At 31.4% G+C, this 20,740-nt stretch overlaps 2 protein-coding genes across 2 annotated transcripts in view; both read left to right on the forward strand.

Moving 5' to 3' along the window:
- The window catches only part of LOC107462948 (cysteine-rich receptor-like protein kinase 10), a 5,570-nt gene extending 2,106 nt beyond the window's left edge, over positions 1-3,464 (forward strand). Inside the window, exons 2-8 of the mRNA XM_052252890.1 lie at positions 905-1,051; positions 1,167-1,288; positions 1,370-1,580; positions 1,692-1,929; positions 2,015-2,168; positions 2,283-2,599; positions 2,893-3,464. Coding sequence (XP_052108850.1) covers positions 905-1,051; positions 1,167-1,288; positions 1,370-1,580; positions 1,692-1,929; positions 2,015-2,168; positions 2,283-2,599; position 2,893 — 1,190 coding nt within the window. The 3' untranslated portion in view covers positions 2,894-3,464. The remainder of the gene's footprint in view (positions 1-904; positions 1,052-1,166; positions 1,289-1,369; positions 1,581-1,691; positions 1,930-2,014; positions 2,169-2,282; positions 2,600-2,892) is intronic.
- An 8,298-nt stretch (positions 3,465-11,762) lies between these two features.
- Positions 11,763-12,137, forward strand: LOC107462872 (uncharacterized). Its single transcript, XM_016081550.1, has one exon. The coding sequence runs from the start codon at positions 11,763-11,765 to the stop codon at positions 12,135-12,137; it is 375 nt and encodes a 124-aa protein (XP_015937036.1).
- The last annotated feature ends 8,603 nt before the right edge of the window (positions 12,138-20,740 follow it).

Below are 20,740 nucleotides of genomic sequence, written 5' to 3' on the forward strand. Positions count from 1 at the left end.
ATATATATATATAATGCAAAAGAAAAAGTTTAAAGAGCCAACTATAACATAAGTCAACTCAAGTCAATCTTTTATATATTTAGTTTTAAAATTTAAAAAATTAGAATAGTAGAGAATTATTTTTTCTTTTTTATAACAGACTTCCTGTTTTTCAACTAATTAGCTCTAGTTGACTACTTTCTAATTGGTTTTCTAGTGGAACCGAATACAAAAATATTATACCCTCACTATAAATTAGTTAAAACAACATCACTTAATTTATCAAAATATTTTGATAAATTAAAAGACTTAAATACCCTATTTATCAAAATATTTTATGGTATATATGGAACAACAAAAATGCTACAACTATATTAGATGTACATTAAAATTAGTTACTAGTATAAAATTCATATTAAAATACAACATATACATTAAAAATGAGTTAAACAATATTTGTATTTATATACAAATATATAGTGACTACTTTTGGTGGCTGATTAGTATACAAATAACATTTTTAAAATATTATGTGCACACAAAAATCCAACCATCATGTATTTATATATGAATACATATGTAGTTGAACTTATTTTAATGTGTATTTTGTATTTCAATATATATTTTATATTAGTAGTTAATTTTCGTATACGCTTAGCATGAGGGATGTAACAATTTAGTCCTTTGCAAAACAAATTAGAATAAGCATGAAACTAAGTCTTTCCAAGATTTTTGCATGAAATTAATGCAAGGTTGTTGATATCAAGTGGCGCCTAAAAAATCAAATATAAGATCATATTAGTCATTAATAATTGACATCAAATAATTCCCTAAAAGTTATAGTAAGACATCAAATTGTTATCGTTATTTTTATATGAAAATCATTATTTTTAGTCTCTAAATCACATGTTAATTTTTTATGCAGGAAAGAGAAATGGTAGGTATGAGAAAAAAATTCTGTTGATTGTTGTTCCCACTATTGTTGCTGGGATGCTCTTCTTATGTTCTGGCTGGCATTTGTTAAGAAGAAAAGAAAGCAAGAGATACAAAACTATTCTCAGAGAAAATATTTGTAAGTATTGTTTGTAAAACTTTTTTCATAGAAAGGATTTTAAAGTATATGTTTCCCTTACAGAAGTTCAAGATCAGAGCAAAACCAATTTAAAAACTCGAATATATTATTCTAGTTGGTGATGAAGGTAGTACTTTGGAGCCATTGCAAATGGATTTGGCTATAATTGAGGCAGCAACAAATAACTTTTCAACTGAGAATTTGATTGGGAAAGGTGGATTTGGAAATGTTTATAAGGTAAAATATATATGATACATTTTTTCCCCATTTATTATGATTTATAGATGAATACTTAATGATTTCTATATTTTTGATTAGGGTATTCTTTCTGATGGGAGACATGTAGCTGTAAAAAGATTATCAAAAATTTCTAAACAAGGCATTAAGGAGTTCAAGAATGAGGTGTTGTTGATAGCTAAATTTCAACATCGGAATCTTGTAACATTCATAGGTTTCTGCTTGAAAGATCAAGAGAAGATACTGATATATGAATATGTACCAAATGGAAGCCTTGATTACTTTTTATTTGGTATGAATTTCCTCTTTTATACATACAAAGTTCATTATAGGAATGTTTAAAGCTATTTTAAATACTTGATCACACAAAATTATGCTTCTTTTCTAATTTAAATTTCTGCAGATACTCAGCAACAAAAGTTGTTAAATTGGTCTCAGCGTTATAAAATTATAAAAGGAGTTGCACGAGGAATTCATTATTTACATGAGCATTCTCGACCCAAAATTATTCATCGTGATCTTAAACCAAGTAATGTCCTGTTAGATACAAGTATGAATCCAAAAATTTCGGACTTTGGCATAGCTAGAATTGTGGAAATGGACCGAGACCAAGAAATTACAAACAAAATTGTTGGGACATTGTAAGTTTTGAATGTTCCTTTCCTTCCTTAGTTCATTTCATCAATAAATAATGTCTAAATCAGTGTAATATTTTCGTTTTTGCAGTGGTTATATGTCTCCGGAATATGCAATGCTTGGATATTTTTCCGAAAAATCAGATATTTTCAGTTTTGGAGTTATGATTCTAGAAATTATTACTGGGAAAAAGATTTTAACTTCTTATGATTGTTATCATCTTGCTTCAGGCCTACTAAATTATGTGAGTGAAAAAATCTGGCAATTTTATTTTCTCATTGTTTATATTAATTTAGGAGTGGGATACTAGCATGGAGCAATTTGTTCTTCCAATAACGGTTTAACAAATTTCTTACAGGTTTGGGAAAAGTGGACAGAAAACAAAGCATTAAGCATTTTGGACCAAAAAATAAAAGAAAATTATCTTGAAATTGAAGTTATTAAGTGTATTCAAGTTGGATTGTTATGTGTTCAAGAAAATCCAGATGTTAGACCTCCAATGATAACAATTATTTCATATCTTGATAACCACTTAATTGAAATGCCATCTCCACAGGAGCCAGCATTTATGTTACATAGAAGAATAATTGATCAAGTACAAGTAGTTGATCATATCAACAATTTTACGCCATCCTCTATCAATGAGATGTCTATAAGTGAAGATCTTTCTAGATAGTAAGTTTATTCCTTCTTTAATACCATCATTATTCGTCCATGCATGTGTACCGATAAAATTTATGTCATTTGTAACTTTTGCTGATGATCATCAATATATTTGGCTCCTAATGTACCATTTCCCAGTTACAAGCATTTTTGTTGTCCAAGAATTGTAGTTTTTGTTGTCTAAAATCACTAAGATCAGTGAGGTACCTGGATTTCCTCCAGAATGTAGGAAAAAGGGGCCTGAAGGATCTATAATTTGATTTTGGGATTCACTAAGGATTGAACTCTTGACCTTTCGAATACAGAGTTTGATACCATATCATGAAACTACTCGTCTACTCATCCCAAAAGGTTAAGCTGATAGGTGAAGGCAACATGAATGGTTATATCTCTAACAAGATCGATGCCATTAATTGAGGAGCTTTGATTTGTCTGATTTGGATCCATTGAATCAGAAACTAGCTCAACGAAATGTTGAATGCAATCAATGTAATATAACCTTCTTCTCTGGAACTCGTGATCGGAACTCATCACTCTATGCATGGATGTCAACGTTGTCATCAGCTCTATCGTATGAATTGAAGAGAAGAGAAGACAGAAACTAGATGAGGAAAGAGAGAAAAAGAATCGAAGATGAGAAGGAAGGTGTAGCTGCATTGCAATGGCTCACGGCACCTTGTGGAAAATATGGTTTGAGAAAGACAGAGAGAAGCTTACAACACAAGAAAGAGGGAAATGGAAACCGAGGGGGGAGAGTGTGATTCATGCATTGATCTGAACTTTTTCAGTAGAGAATGAAGCTCAACTAACTCTCTGAGTCAAGTTGTTAACTTCTAACTAACTCCTCTAACTAACTATTATATTCGCCTTCTTCCAACTAACTTCCTACACTTTTGCATACATAAATCAGTGCACATTCAAAGTTCACTGAGTCTCTATAGCTCTGCAACTAATTAACTAGCCATGCGTAACAAAATCTAACTGTATGGTTCCAATCTGAACTTTAGGAGTCAAAGAGATTCCTTGTAGATGTTTGCAGCACGTTCGGGGATGATAGCTGTTTAATTAGAGGAATTGTGCGCAAATGCACAAACAGAAACATTTTAAAACTGCAGATTAGATTTTATAGGCCCAAATTAAGCTGTTTTAAAACGGTGAAAGTTACTCTTCTTGTTGAAATTTATTGCCAAAATACCTCTTTGAAGAATTTAGATGGTTTAAATTAAGGAAGTTGGTTAAATGATAAAACGAAAGGTTAATTATCATTGGATTTATAACTATCATGAAATGTGTATGTTACTATCTTAATCTAATAGGGTGCGCTTATTTGTTGAGATTTAGACTTAAAGACTCGTTTGAAAAGCGTCAAAAATAACTTTTTTAAACTTTTGACTTATGAAGAGTAGTAGTATTAGTGTTTGGTGTAATTTTCAAAACCAAATTGTAACTTTTTAAGAAACTATTTAGGAGTTTATAAAGAAGTTTAAAAAATAACTGCTCTCATAATATTACTACTTTTTATCATATTTCTATAAAATAAATATTTTTAGAACTAAAAATCCAAATACAAAATAACTTATTTATAAGCTACTTTTAATATAGTCATTTATTGTTTAAGCTATTTTTTCAAAATGAACTTAATTAAGTTGTTTACCCAAATTAGACCTTAATATTGTATTTGGTTATCAGAGGCTTGGGACACAAAATTTCAGTTCCTTGAACATCTCTAAAAAATAGAGACACAAGACTAAAATTTTTAGAGACAAAAGCTGAAACTTTTATAATATTTTTTTCTCGTGGAGAAAAAATTGAATAATGTCAATTGTTTAATCTAACTCTTCATTACTCTTTTTGTCATATTTATTTTTTATTTTACTTATAAAATTAATAATAAAAAATTACATTTTATTCCCTTAAATATTAAAAAAAATAAAAAATTCATTTCCAAACCAAATATGAGACTGAAACATAACATAATCCAATATACTTTATATCTTTATCTTAGTCTCTATCTCCTTTTCAAATACTGTCATAATAATTAAATTCTTATTTTATTACTTTATCAACTTTTTCACTTTATATACAAAATCGTTAACTCAATATTAATATGCCACGGTTATACTGCAATAACATTATTGTAGCACAAAAATGGTATAATGATAATATATTTTAAAAGATTGATATTTTGATATTAATCATTTATAGAGTAATAAAAATCAGTTAATAATTAGCTAACAATTGATATTCTCAAAATACTTCATTGAAAAGCTTTTGCTATTATTCTTAAAAATACAATTTGTCAAACAGTGGTGAAAATTTTCTATTCAATTTTACATTCTAATAACATCTCATTTTCCTTAATCAAAGTAAGAAAATAGTAAAATATAATTTTTATATTTAAAATTTGTTAAAAATTTTAAAAATATTTCTAAGTTTTATTTTATTTTAATTTTGTCTCGAAAATTTTTTATTTGTATTAAATATACTCTGATAACTAATGTTTCAAAAAGTTTAGAATCAATTCATCAACAATTTAATAAGAACAACCATCAATATTATTGTAATAAAAATGATAATATGGATGACATTGGGACAGCTAACTTTCTCAATATTAAAAAAAAAATCATTTTTCAAGATAAATTCAAGTAAATAAAGTTTGAAAATGAAAGCTTGCTACATGTATAAATAGAAAAAGTCACATTTGAAGCAATACAGCAACAGAAACAATTCTCTCTCTTTCTCTATGTTGTAACTATACTGAATACTCCTCTCTCTCTCCCTCTTTATATATACATACACAACAACATACAATATTAGTAAATACATATATAAATCATCTCTATTATATTGAGATATATTGATAAATATTAATACTAAAGTTATTTATTTATATTTCTTCATTTTATATTTATTTTCTCTTTTTTATTATTTATTTTACGACACATTATCAGTACGAAACTTTGATCAAAATTTAGGAAAACTCAAGATAATAAATTTTCATTATGTCAAAATTCTCTCATTTTGAATTTAATGCTCTTTATATATCTGAAAATAACTACTTATCATGAATACTAGATGCCAAAATCCATCTTGATTCAATGGATCTAAAAAATACCATTAAAGTTGAAAATAAGGCATCCCAGAAGGATAAAGGCAAAGCCATGATTTTTCTTCGTCATCATCTTGACGAAGGATTAAAAAATGAACATCTCACACTAAAAGATCCTGCATATCTGTAGAAAATCTTGAAGAAATGTATAATCATCAAAAGATAGTAATACTTTCTCAATCCCGATATGAGTGGGTGCACTTAGTCTTCAGGATTTTAAATCGATAAATGAATATAATTCAACAATGTTCTGAATCACCTCACAAATGAAATTATATGGGAAAAAGATAACTGATAATGACATATTAGAAAAAACTTTCTCGACCTTCCATGCCTCGAATGTGCTCCTGCAGCAGCAATATCAAGAAAAAAAATTTAAAAAATATTCTGAATTAATTTCTTACTTTCTTGTTGCTGAACGTAACAATAAATTACTTTTAAGAAATCATGAAGCGCGTCTAGCTGGTGCCGCCCTATTTCCATAAACAAATGCGGCAAATCATAACCTTATAAGAGGTAAATGACAATGTTTTAGTAACAAGAAAAATTATGGAAGGAAAAAAAATTATGTTCACAAAAAAAGATCTCACTCAAAGTGAGGTAAAGAAAAAAATAATGGGCAAAATAAATCAATAGAGGATAAATATTTTCGTTGTAGTAGAAAGGGTCATTGGTCGCGTACATGTCGTACCTCGAAGCACCTAATTGATCTTTATCAAATATTCTTGAAAAATGATAACAAAGGAAAGGAGACGAATTTTGTTTCGAATGATGTTGCTAAAAATTACACCACTCATTATGAAATATCTGACTTCTTTGAGGATCTTGAAAGAATATTGATCATTTGATTAATGATGAAAAAATTTGATATTTGGGTTCAGTAATTATATAAATAAATAATTAAAAAATTAAATTTTATTCTCTGTGTATTTAAATTTCAAGTGTGATGTATATAAATAATATTTAATAAAATATTTATATTTATGAATTTCAACATTACTGAATGGGCCAAGTTCTAAAATAATAATAATAATAATAATAATAAAATTTTTAGTATATGGTACTATGTACAATACTTCTTAAAAAAATATTTTTAATCAAGAAAATAATTTTACGGTGTAAATACTTCTACTCATTTTATTGTTATTTGTCTTTGAAAAAAATGACAAGGATATATAGTGAAAATGTTTACCTTACGGATAGTACAAGTTCGCATACCATTCTCAAAAGTAATATATAGTTTACACATCTTGTACCAAAAGAAGAATATATTAATATTATTATTGGCTCAGACAATATAATAGAAGGCTCTGGAAGAGCTATAATTTTGTTTTTTAGAGGAACAAAATTCATAATAAATAATGCACTATTGTCTACCAAGTTTCTAAGAAACTTGTTGAGTTTTAAAGATATTCGTCGAAATATACACCATATTGAAAAAATGAATGAAGAAAATCATGAGTACTAATGTATCACAACTCATGATTCAAATAAAAATGTTATATTAAAAAAGTTACCTCACTTTCATCTGTGTTATATTATACTAAAATTAGTACAATTGAATCACATGCCATTGTAAACCCGAAGTTTACCAGCCCAAATGAATTTATAATTTGGTATGATTGATTGGGTCATCAGGAAAAAACTATGATATGGAGAATTATTAAAAATTCTCATGGATATTCACTAAAGAACCAGAAGATTCTTAAATCTAGTGAATTTTGTTGTGCTGAATGTTCTAAAAAAAAAGCTAATTTTAAGGCTATTACCAGTAAAGATTGGATTTGAGTCCCCTAAATTCCTAGAAAGGATTCAAGACGATATATGTGGACTTATTCATCCACTATGTGGATCTTTTAGATATTTTATTGTCTTAATAGACGCATCTTCGAGATGGTCACATGTGTGTTTATTATCTTCTCGCAACCTGGCGTTTGCGAGATTACTTGCTCAAATTATTCGATTAAAAGTACAGTTTCTAGAAAATCCAATCAAAGCAATTTGTCTTGATAATGCCGGTGAATTTTCTTCCCAAGCCTTTGATACTTATTGTATGGCTAACAGAATAATCGTTGAACATCCAGTAACTCATGTTTACACACAAAATGGATGGATTAGTAGAATCACTTATTAAACGCCTCCAATTAATTGCTAGACCCTTACTTATGAAAACAAATCTCCCAATCTCAGGTTGGGGCATGCTATTTTACATGTCACAGCACTTATTTATTTGAGGCCAATAAGTTACCATCAGTTCTTTCCTATATAATTAGTTTTTGGCCAACAGTCAAATGTTTTCCATTCAAAAATATTCGGGTTTGCGATATATGTTTCTATTGCACTACCTTCTCGCACCAAAATGGGACTCCAAAGAAAAATAGGGATATATATTGGATATGATTCTCCATCTATAGTGAGGTATTTTGAGATACAAATTGCAGATGTATTTAAAACCCGATTTGCAGATAGTCATTTTGATGAATCAAAAGTTTTAACATTAGGTGGGAGAGAATAAGCTTCCTGAAAAGGAACTTAATTGGAATGTATCATCCTTGATGCATTTAAATCCTCGATCAGGGCAATGTGAACTAGAAGTTCAAAAGATTATACATTTGCAAAGAGTAGTAAATGAATTGTCTGATGCATTTTCTGATACGAAAAAGATTACTAAATCCTATATACCAGCTGAAAATTCTCCAATTCGAATTGATATTCTAGTTGGACAAATGGCCATCGGAACAAATTCACGTCAGAAGCATGGTAGGCCTGTCGGTTCCAAAGACAAAAATTCTTGAAAAAGAAAAAGGTAAATACTATTCTTGTTGAAAAAGATAAAGACATAGTAAAGACACCTGCAGTTATCCAAAATTCTGATATAGTTTTGACGCCAGAAGATGTTCAGGTACTTGAAAATTGTGAAAATGACGAGATCTCGATAAATTACGTCTTTACAGGAGAAAAATAGGACTGAAATAAGACAATTGTCAATTAAATATTTGTATATAATGTGACATTAAATATCATGCATGAAAGTAAGGATATTGAGTCAAGAACAGTCGAAGAATGTCAACAAATGAATGATTGGCTAAAATGGGAAGAAGCTATGAAGACTGAGTTAGACTCACTTACAAAATGTGAAGTCTTTAGACCTGTAGTCTGTACGTATACCAGAAGATGAAAAACCTATTGGATACAGATGGGTATTTGTGAGAAAATAAAATGAGAAAAATAAATTTGTATGCTACAAAACTCGACTTGTGACACAAAGTTTATCACAAAGGCCCGGTATAGATTATGAAAAAACATATTCTCCTATAGTGGATGCAATACATTGCGTTATTTCATCAGTTTATCTACATATCATAAACTACATATATATTTAATGGATGTGGTAACAGTCTACTTATACAGATCATTAGATCGTGCTATCTATATAAAAGTCCCCTGAAGGATTAAAGAGATTTAAATCATCCAATAAATATTCATATGGATTATACTTAGTCAAATTACAAAGATCTTTATATGGTCTAAAACAATTTGAACGAATGTAGTATACAGTGGCGGAGCCAGGTACAAGGAAAGGGGGGCAATGGCCCCCCCTAATTTTAATTTTTTACATGTAAATTATATGTAAATTTCAGTTTAGCCCCCCTTAAAATTTTATTTTAGTCTTATTTTATTGTGTAAATATTTTTTGCCCCCCTCTAATATTTCATCTAGCTCCGCCCCTGGTAGTATAATCGTCTTATTGAGTATCTGGCCAAAAACAGATTTAAGAATGATGATATCTACCCATGTGTTTTCATAAAAAAATCTGCATCTGGATTCATTATAATTAATATGTACATTGATGATTTAAATATCATTGGAATCCCTGAAGAGATTCCAACAATTATAAAAGATCTAAAAGAAGAGTTTGAGATGAAAGATCTTGGAAAAACTAAATTTTGTCTCGACTTGCAGATCGAACATACAAAAAATGGGATCTTTATTCATCAAACAGCATGCATAGAAAATGTTTTGAAGAGGTTTTATATGGATAAGTCACATCTCTTAAGTACCCAATGATCATAAGGTCTTTGGATGTGGAAAATTATTCATTCCGTCCTAAAGAAGAAAATGAATATATCCTTGGTCCTGAAGTACCATATCTTAGTGCCATTTGAGCGCCAATATATCTTGCTAATAATACACGACTCGATATATCATTTGTTGTGAACTTACTAGCAAGGTATAGTTCCTCTCCAACCAGAAGACATTGGAATAGAATCAAAGAAATCTTTCGATATCTTCATGGAACAGTTGACATGGAATTGTTTTATCCATATGGATCCAAGTCACAACTAGTTGGTTATACAGATGCAGAATACTTGTCTGGTCCACACAAAGGGAGATCTCAAACAGGATACATGTTCACATATGGTAGTACAGCTATATCATGGAGGTCTACGAAACAGACGATTGCAACAACATCCTCTAATCATACAGAAATACTAGCAATACATGAAGTTAGTCATGAGTGTTTTTTGCTCATGAGTTTGATCCAATATATTCTATCATCATGTGGACTGATTGATCATAAGATAACTACAACTGTCTTGTTTGAAAATAATACAACATACATTGCTCAACTTAAAGGTAGATACATCAAAGGTGATAGAACAAAGCATATTTCTCCTAAATTCTTCTTCACTCATGACCTTGAAAATCAAGGAACAATTGATATCCAACAGATCCGCTCAAACGATAATCTGACAAATTTATTTACAAAGTCACTTCCAAAATTTTTCTTTGACAAATTGGTACATCAGATTGGGATGCGCCGATTTCGAGATATAAAATAATGTCGAAAAAATGGGGAGATTGTACTTTTTTTTTCTGTGGTCAGGTTTTTCTTTCTATTGGATTTTTCTTTACAATGTTTTTAATGAGACAGACTCCATCACAAAGGATATTGTACTCTTTTACCTTCATTAAAGTTTTTTTCCATTGGATTTTTCTTTATTAAGATTTTAATGAGGCATAACCCTAAATGGTCATCCAAATGGGTTGTGTTGTGATAAAGATGATAATTTGGATGACCACTTATGACTTGGACGGCTAACTTTCTCAATATTAAAGAAATCACTTTTCAAGATAAATTCAAATAAATAGGAGAAGCCACGTTTGAAGCAATGCACAGCAACAAAAACAATTCTCTCTCTTTTTTTATGTTGCAACTATACCGAATACTCCTCTCTTTTCCTTTTTATATATATGTACACTATAATATATAATATTAATAAATACATATATGAATTATCTCTATTATATTGAAATATTAATATTGGTGAATATTAATACTAAAAATATTTATTTACATGTCTTTATTTTATATTTATTTTGTATTCTTTATTTATTTATTTTACAACAAATTCAAGTAAACTAGAGATAGGTGATGCATTATTATTGGACTAGTTCTAATTTTTTTTAAAAAACTTAAAAAAACAAAAAAATATACTTAAAAAAAACAACGAACAAAATAGAAAGTAGAAAAGTCTATATATTACCGAATTTTATCATTAGCCAAGAAAAAGACGTAACGTTGGTCATGTACTCATATATAGTCATATTATATATCGATTATCCACGGATAGGATTATCTTATAATTATAACCGATAAAAATATTTCTTAGCGCTGAAGATTTTCCCAAGTCATCCATGGCTGCGCACGTGCTAAAATTATTCATTGAACACAAACAAAAACATAGCAGGTTTTCCAAAACATCTGGTAGCACTTAATTACGGGTCACTCAAGCATCCTTATTCTTAACCGCACAAGTTTAATTTCTCATCATGGATCATATCCTTCATTTCCATAGTCAAATAACTCCCTTTTAACCCCTTCTGTTTTTCAAAACATAGCCACTTTCCTCGAAGCTCATCATATTGACCAAAACCAATCCATCTTTACATATAAAAAGACTTGTGCAAGTTGAACCTTTATTAATAATCCACTTTTTCCCTTCTTTGTTAATGCAAAATTGCATATAGTGCCAAGAATAATATTATTATCTAAGAGGGGCCATGATGAAGAGCAGAGAGAGAAAAACAGGGGACAAAAAAGAGATCAAAGTTACATATATTTCAAGCCCAATGAAGGTTAAGACAAATGCTTCAAATTTTAGAGCTCTTGTGCAAGAACTCACTGGACAAGACTCAAATGTTGCGGATACGTTCATCACCATGCCTATGGATATTAAGGCAAATAATGATACTAACAATAATGGTGCTGATTATGATGAACATGTTTCGTCTCAACAATGGAGGATGGATGAATCCACTTTGTTGAAACCTGATTACAATGAATTTCTCTCAAGATCCTTGATGGAGCCACTAAACGAACACTTTCAATTTCATCATGAATTGTTAAGCTTTGATGATATTGATATCATGCCTTAGCCATCGTTCTTTGATTATATTGTTCAAGAAATTTTTTTGTTATATGCTTCATCTTCTTATTATTTTTATTTTATTTCTTATAGCTAGTACTAAAATGTGTTTATATATGTGAGTATTTGTATTTATATATATTGGCAATTAATTAGAGGACTGCGATTAAGAACAATGTATATAGCAGCATATATTTCATATCCGAGGAGGGAAAGCACGATCATATAATAAAATGTGATCAACATGGAAATTGTAGAGTTAGAATTTTTATTTCTAGTAAATCTTAATTTTCTCTAATAAGATCACTATAGTTTTTTGGAGTGCATCTTAATTTATGTCCTAACAAATTTTGATGTCGAAATAGATTGAAATCAGAGGTGAAGTTAGACAATATTTAGGGGGTCAGTAAATTTTTTTGAGTTTTTTATTTTATCAAAAAATTAGTTAAACTATATATCTATATATAATTTAACACAAATATTAACCTTAGATATTATAAAAATAGATCGTTGAATTTAAAATCTACAAAATTATAAGTAATTGTTAAGAAAATATATCTATAATTTATGTAAATAATTTAAAACACAACTATAACTTATGTACTAAAGAATAATAATATTATTACAATTAAAATGAATTAAAATTTACAACTTATACAATTGTCTTCGATATTTTTCATAATTCAAAATAATTTATTATTGAATCAATACTAAAAAATAGTTGTAATTTTTTTCTCATTGTAAATTATTAAATCATTTATAAAAATTTTATTTGCCATTTTACTTTGAAGTTTTGTTTTAACAAATTTTATTGCTAAAATTTTTTCTGTTATTATTGTAGATACAGAAAGAGTCAAGACATTGTAAATCGATCTATCAATTAAATTATAATTTTTTTATTTTTTATTTCTTTCAATCTTTGACATAACTCAAAAAATATTCCGACATCTTTTAAATGATTTGGTATATCAAATTTATAATGTTGTAATTGAGTATTCAAAATAATCTTTTCATGATTAGAAGAAATCAAAAGGATAAAATTTTTCAACTAACTTACATATATTCTGAATATTAAATTTAAAAATATCTTTAGGATCCAAAATTATATTTAGTTTAACTCTTGTATTTGAGAGTCAATTGTTGTCAAAAACATCTATTTAATAATGATGCTTAATTATTATCTTTAGTTGACAAGATCATCTCTTCCAACATTGTATATATTGTGTATTCATATCAGGGATGTCAATTTCATACTTCTCACAAAATTCTTTAACAGTCTCATGTAAATTGTACCGACCATTATCCCAATTTTCAAAGTAATTTTTATGCGAAAACAACATATATTGCATTCAAAATATTTTAAAATTTTTGTTATAATATTTGATACAAAATATTAGTAATCTCATAATTCTTTAACAAATTCAAATGAAGATAACACTTTATTGATATCATAATCCTCACCTCTTTGAAGAGGAGCCATACCTTCATCAATAATATTATTAAAACGAGTAGCTATAAATATTTTTATCAAGCTATAATTAGAATGAAAATAAAAACTCCATCTTATCTTTTCAATCTTTTGCAAAGTACCCAGTTAGTTTGCATCTTGGCCTGTTAGTTTGACATTAATCCTCCTAGAGATTATAAATAGAAATCATAGACAACAATTCTTTTTTCAAAGTCACGACACTAGTGTCATTAACATCTACAGGATTAAAGAAGCGTTTTCAAACAAAATCATTTATATCAACAAATTTCAAAGAGATAGTCATTTATTCTTTTTTAGATTTATTGCAAGCCTTATCAATAATGATATAAAATTTGGTACCTCCAGTATCATTTCTAGTTGAGTTTCTCATCATTTTAGTAAGAACATGTAGAATTTTCTTCTAAACATCACTTAAAGTATATTTAGCAAATTTAAGAGTATTTTTTAAACCAAATATTTGAATACTACTATTGAAAGACTCCAAAAACTTTAACAATTTAATAAAGTTACCTTAATTTTCTGAACTTGAGCTTTCATCGCGGCCTCTATACGCACAATCTCGAAAAGTTAAGACTTTGCCAATATATATGATTTAAAAGAACTAACATAATCGTTTTCACTATTTACTTTTTTCCAATTCTTGAAGTTATTTTCATTAAGGCATTTGAATATGTATTGATTGAAGATTCCTTAACAAATAGATTGCATGATAAATAATATACAACATCATCTTCAATATAATACCATGAAGGGTATAATTAAAACCAAGAAGCTTGAAAATGACGATCATGACTTGCATCACTAGAAAATGGATAATAATCAAGTATTGGTTGATTCGCTCCAACTTTAAGATAAGTCTGATAAATTTCATCTCTTTTATTTAGATGAAACTTTCAAATTATTGGTCGAATTCTAGGATCTCTTACTAAATGATATACATCCATTTGTTCAGGACTAAGTCGTGAGCGCTTTGACTTTGAGCTATATTATTGATGAATTAAAGTGTTCATGTTTGATGCCTCGCATATTGAAGAGGTTGGTGTTGATGTAATCAAGGGCGAGGGCAAGTATTAGAGAAGGGGGCAATGCCCCCCCTAAATAAAAAAATTTAATGTATAAAGGTCATTAATTTTTATATTAGCCCCCCCTTAATTTTAATTTTTTCTTCTTCTAATATTATACTTTTATGTTGGCCCCTCCTAAGAATTAATCTAACTCCTCCCCTGGATGTAATAATAGTAGAAACAACTTCACTTTTTTAGTGATAATTCAACTACATTTCTTTTTTTTTCAAAGATATGTAATTGCATTGCTTTGTAAAAAAAAAATACACTGTCCATTATAGGAACAAAGACAAAAGAAAAAGGAAATCTCCTACTTCGGTAAATACCAAATACTAACAAAAAAAAAAACTAACAGAAGAGATTGAAGATTCACAAAGAACGGTACTTTATAACTTGAGACATTCCTTGCTAGAGCTTCTTTGCTATTTCCCCAATCTCTGTTACCACTAGCTTTTCACCTCCAAATACCTCCAAATTTTTCGCCTTTCAAAACGCTCAACATAGAGATGCAAGGAGGGCCATAGAAGATTGTCCTCTTCTAGTACTTTTACTTGCCATTTGTCACTAAACTGCAAACTCTATGGTTTTATTTTGCACTATAACATTCGCAAAAGGAGAAGAAGACCAAATCTTAGGAGTGGGACCGCATTGCACGAAGGCGTGAAGGAGTGGGACCAAATCTTTGATCTTTTTTGGCGATGTTGTTGTTGTTGCTGATGATTAGATTTGGAAGAGTGAAAATAGAGAATGGAGTTAAAGAAGAAGAAGAAGAGAGTGAAAAAGAGAATTTATCAATCTAGTGAAGATAATTTAAGATTAGGATTTTTAGTAAAGAAGAAAATCTGGTGAAGATAATTTGAGATTAGGGTTTTTAACCTAATAGGACTAAATTGAGTTAAAAACTTATATGAGCCACGTAATATAGCCGTTGTTGTCTACTGTGGCATACCCCGACACACGTCATTACTCATTTTGCGAATATTCGCCGGAATATACTTCAGGTACGACCGTTGTTAAATTCAGGGACAAATTTGGAAAAATTTTAAGTTCAGGAGAATTAAAGGTTCAATTACAAGTTTAAAAACTACTTTAAGATTTAACTCCACGTATAATATATGGCTCTTTAATCACAGAAGTTGGGGATTGAGCCCGGTGGGACACTTTTAGAGAGAAACAATTTTGTTATTAGAACACAATCTCAGCTAGGGGTGCACATGGGCCGGGTGAAGCCGGGTTTGATGGGACCCAGACCCGACCCGAAATATATACCGGGTCTATTTATTAGACCCGAACCCGACCCTAGACCCGATGAAACCAATACACTTTCGGGCCACAATTATACCGGGTGAAAACCGGGTGAAAACCGGGCCATTAACATTACATTACGTTGATACCTTCTTGTAAGCTAGCATGTAAAAATATCCAAATTTCCAAGACTCCAACCATTATTTAACATGGTAAAATTTACTTAGAAAAATATAACAAGAATCAATCCTTCTTTAAAATTAAAGCATAACCACAATCAATACTAAAGCAAAACCACAATCAATACTAATATTGTCTAATAATATCAAATATTTAAATCAATACAAATAACACAATATTATGCATTATTCTAAAGTCTTATGCATTCTAAACATAAAACATTAACTTATAGTCTTATAATGACTAATAACACAAAATATTAAGGTTTACAATACTTAAATTCCACATAAAAATAGTCATGATCCATCACTAATAACACAAAATATTAATTATGTATGATGACCGGGCCACCGGGCCGACTTCGGGTGACCCGAGCTATGGCCCGGACCCGACCCGAAATAATGGCCGGGTCTATTTTTGAGACCCTAACCCGACCCTAAATCCAATGAAATCACACCAAATTAGCCCCTAAAGTGTTCGGGCCGGGCCGGGTCTGTGCACCCCTAATCTCAGCCACAATAATAAAGTGTTTGTTGTTAGTCTTTGTTAGTTTTGGTCGGGTTTATCCGACTTTACTAAAAAAGAAAACATAGTGGTGCAAGGACAAAAGGTTAGGGTGTTCATGAGTCAAGTTCAGACAGGTTTGAGATTGGGTCTATTTTAACCCGAGATGCATGAAAGTGAATCAAAATAAATCGAGTTAAACTATATCGATTTGATGTAAAATTAGTATATATAAATTTGTAAATTTTATATATTAAAGTAATAAAAATTTTACTTTTAAAAATTAAATTTAATAAATATTATATTATATTTATGTCAAAAAGAAGTTTTGAACAGGATCAAATGGCTTAGAGTATAATCCGAATCTAATTTAAAAATAACACCAAATAAAAAAAAAAAATCCAAACAATTCAAATATAGATTGGATTTTGGGTTGGAATGAGTCTTAAACAGCCCCTACAAAAGGCTAACCGTGCTTGTTTGCACGGACGAGACATTGAGACAGAGATGTAGAGACACAAAATCATATTTTACAGATGAGACAGGAATAGAGACATTGTATTTAGAGACATTGAATTAATATATATTGTGTTCATTCTGACAGGAAGGATACAGACACTAACAAAGAACAGATTTTATTTTTTATTTTTTCTTTTATTATTCTTGTTAATTTTAGGTAAAATGCTTAAATAAACCAAAGCCAATCCTAAATTACACAAATCACCCAAACGAAAAAAATGTTACATGGATCTCCCTAATGGACGTTTCTATGTAAATCGAATGAGCTAGATTCGATTTAGCAATTTTCCTACTAAATCGAATCAGTCTAACTCAAATCACTAAGGTAAGATGTAAATCAAATCACTCTGATTCGATTTATGCATGCATGTTGTCGATGTAGTAAATCGAATGACTCCAATTGGATTTCTGCATGCACGTGATTCCCACCATAAATCGAAACAAGCTGTTTTGATTTAGTCTTGGTTTTGTTCCCAAAGTAATTCAAATTGGGCTGATTCGAATTACATATAATGTGCGCCCATGGTAATTCGACTTTGGCTGAGTCGATTTATTAAGCCTTTCCCTATAAATAGAATTCAAATTGAGCTCATTCGAACTACAATTTAGAAATCCAACCCCACCAAACCCCAGAGAAACCTTAACCCAAATACTCCAACATTCGGATATTCTACTGATGATGGATAACCCGGATAATCTTTATCGCTTGGACAAAGTTTCCCATATTACTGGTATCATCAATGAAGAGGTTAATGCATACATTTTTTTCTTCGAAAATACGATCAAATGTTTTACTTATTTTTTTGTCTCTTTTAACGTTAGTCATAATTTACAATTTTTAAACTAGATAGAATGGTTAGAGTAGTGACTTATTAGTTTCTAGAGGTTTGACGGGGCAATTTCTAATTTGGATAGTGATTTCAAATAACTAGAAGAGTATGAGTAGTGAAGATAATGGGTAGTAAAACTTAGTTAGAGTAAGAGTAGTGATTAGAGTCTATGTTGTGATTTGGGTTGTTTTTTAAAGAAAGTATGGGTAGTGACATGCTGTTTTACTTAGAATTCATGTGATGTCAAGGTTGCCAGCGATGAACTTGTTAGTGATCCAAGATTGTGCGATCCTGTACATTAAATCAACTTTTGTATTAATATTAAACTTATTTTATTAGTCATAGTTTGATGAATATATAATTTTGTTTTGTGTTTGAACCTGTAAGATTATTTGGTTGCTTTTATGGTATTCTTTAGATTAACAGATAGATTAGTTGATATTGTTATAGAAATCTATTTTGATGTGATCCTAAGAGACAATTTGTTATCTTGTTTATACAGCCTTACCGATGTATCACGAGCATGAGATGGTATCAGGGTATGCGCTTGGACGAGAGGATCGTTCCGTACTTACATATGACCGGTTTATACCATCTCGTGAGGCTGAACGAGACTTGGTTTAGGTCGGATGAGTCATTAGTGAGTGCATTCATGGAGCGATGGCGTCCAGAGATGCACACGTTTCATATGCCGTTCGGGAAGTGCACGATTACACTGCAGGACATGGCGTACCAATTAGGGCTGCCGATTGATGGAAATTATGTAAGTGGATGCCTGATGGATTTTGAGCGATACATCAAAGGTGGTCACCCAGCTTGGATGCGGTTCGAGGAGTTGTAGGGTGTTTTGCCTCTTGCGAACTGCATCGACAAGTTCACAGTGAAATGCAGTTGGATGCAGGAGACATCCGGTAAACTTCCTCATGGTGTCAACGATGCCACTGTTAAGAGGTATGCTCGGGCGTATACCATGATGCTTTTGGGGACTCAGCTATTCGGCGACAAGTTCGGTACTTGCCTTCACATTCGGTAGCTACCATATGTAGCCAAACTTGAGGACATGGGTGGGTACATTTGGGGATTAGCTGCTCTCTCATGGTTATACTGGTGCCTATGCCGTGTGGTGAATAGGAACGTTGTAAAGTTAGCCGGTCCATTGCAGCTGCTTCAGCCATGGATCTTCTGGTGATTCCCTGGTTTAAGGCCCGATGGATATGGCGCCTTTGGTTGGTCTTTGGCTTCGAGGTAGTGTGATATTTATATGCTATGTTTGTCACAATTTTTTTGTGTTATTTTCATTTAGTGATAACGTGTGTTTTGGGTGTAGGTGGTCAGGTTACATCCCAACCGCAAGTGAGAATGGACCTCGAGTTGCACACTGGAGGCTCAGGAGATCTCTTACATGCTGCGAATATGAGTATTTTGTAAATCAAAATAGTTAATATTGATGTTAGCTTGGCAACCTGTACATTTAATGATGACGTTTCATAACTGTTTTTATTCACAGTTCACTTGGATGTCGTATAGCTCTCATGATGTAGTTCAGATGGTGCATCCAGAGATATTGGAGCCTCGGCATACAGCGTTGTGGAGGTTTGTGACAGCATTGATCTATTTTGCTGTCATAAAGTGGCATCAGGTAGATCGGATTCTACCACAATTTGGTGGAGTACAGCCTTGACCACGAGCCGCACTCGATATTGATTTCTTGACGGCGAAGGATGGCAGATGTGGTGATCGGTGGTTCCCACACACCTTGCAGTTTTGGCACTTCCATTGGACTGACAGGGCGAGTCATGTCATTCGATTTGATGTTGTTCCAAACCCAAGCCCGTCCCACTACCCGGCATTGTCGTATGCACACCTAATATCCATCACGGCCTCATTGTATGACTCATTTCAATCTCCATAAATCTGTGCTATGACCTTCTGCTCAACCAAACCCTCTTGTAAGTTGGTCTAAAACCAAAATATGCCTCTGTCGCATTCAGCAGTACCTTGATACACACGGCAGCATCAGCTCTAATCATAGGCAGTATGAATGTCCAGATCACATGATAATCAAGATTCATGTGATTACTCGATATCGATGTGGCCAGACAAGTATGAGGTCCATTGTACCGTTTTACCTCCCAAATACCTCTGCATTGGCAAAGACTGATCCGAATCAACCATGTGCACCCGTTGCCAAATTCCTTACACTTCCCATAGTACTTGCGAGAATCGGACTCCACCACTTTGTACTGAACCTCACTTCGGATGCTATAGGTCTTCACGCTTAACACGACCTCTTCTTTATCCTGAAAATGCTGACCAAACTTGAAACTTTGCTAATCCTCTAGTATCTTGTGTATCTCTGACCCCAAATCTAACAGGTACGTTAGGTACCCCCTGCTGTCTCATGGCATCCAAGTTCAAAGTTGAAAAGTGCAGGGGATACTGCTGAGTACTTGAACTAGACGCTCCACCACCCCCAGCTGGATTACTCCCTGCTATGTCATCACCACTATCATCAACAAATTGTCTTGGGACTCCACATCATCATCCCGCAGTACGTCGTCCACACCATCCGGTGCTCCACTCTGTAATGAAACCAGTGCCATATTAGTAAATCCGGCAATCGTAGTATCACCTATTTCTTCGTCACAACTGCGGTTTAAATCAGCTGCGAAGGACAGGGAGGCAACCAACATTGCCTCAGGTGCAATCACAAATACAGATGAAAAGGCACCAACAGGCCTTGAACTAGAACAGGCTGCCGTTGCTGGAGGTTGGGGATTCT

Source organism: Arachis duranensis, chromosome 8, assembly GCF_000817695.3.
Source record: "Arachis duranensis cultivar V14167 chromosome 8, aradu.V14167.gnm2.J7QH, whole genome shotgun sequence".
Classification (NCBI taxonomy): domain Eukaryota; kingdom Viridiplantae; phylum Streptophyta; class Magnoliopsida; order Fabales; family Fabaceae; genus Arachis; species Arachis duranensis.

Coding starts and splice junctions, on each gene's coding strand:
- LOC107462872 (XM_016081550.1), top strand. CDS start 11,763: ATGATGAAGAGCAGAGAGAGAAAAACAGGGGACAAAAAAGAGATCAAA.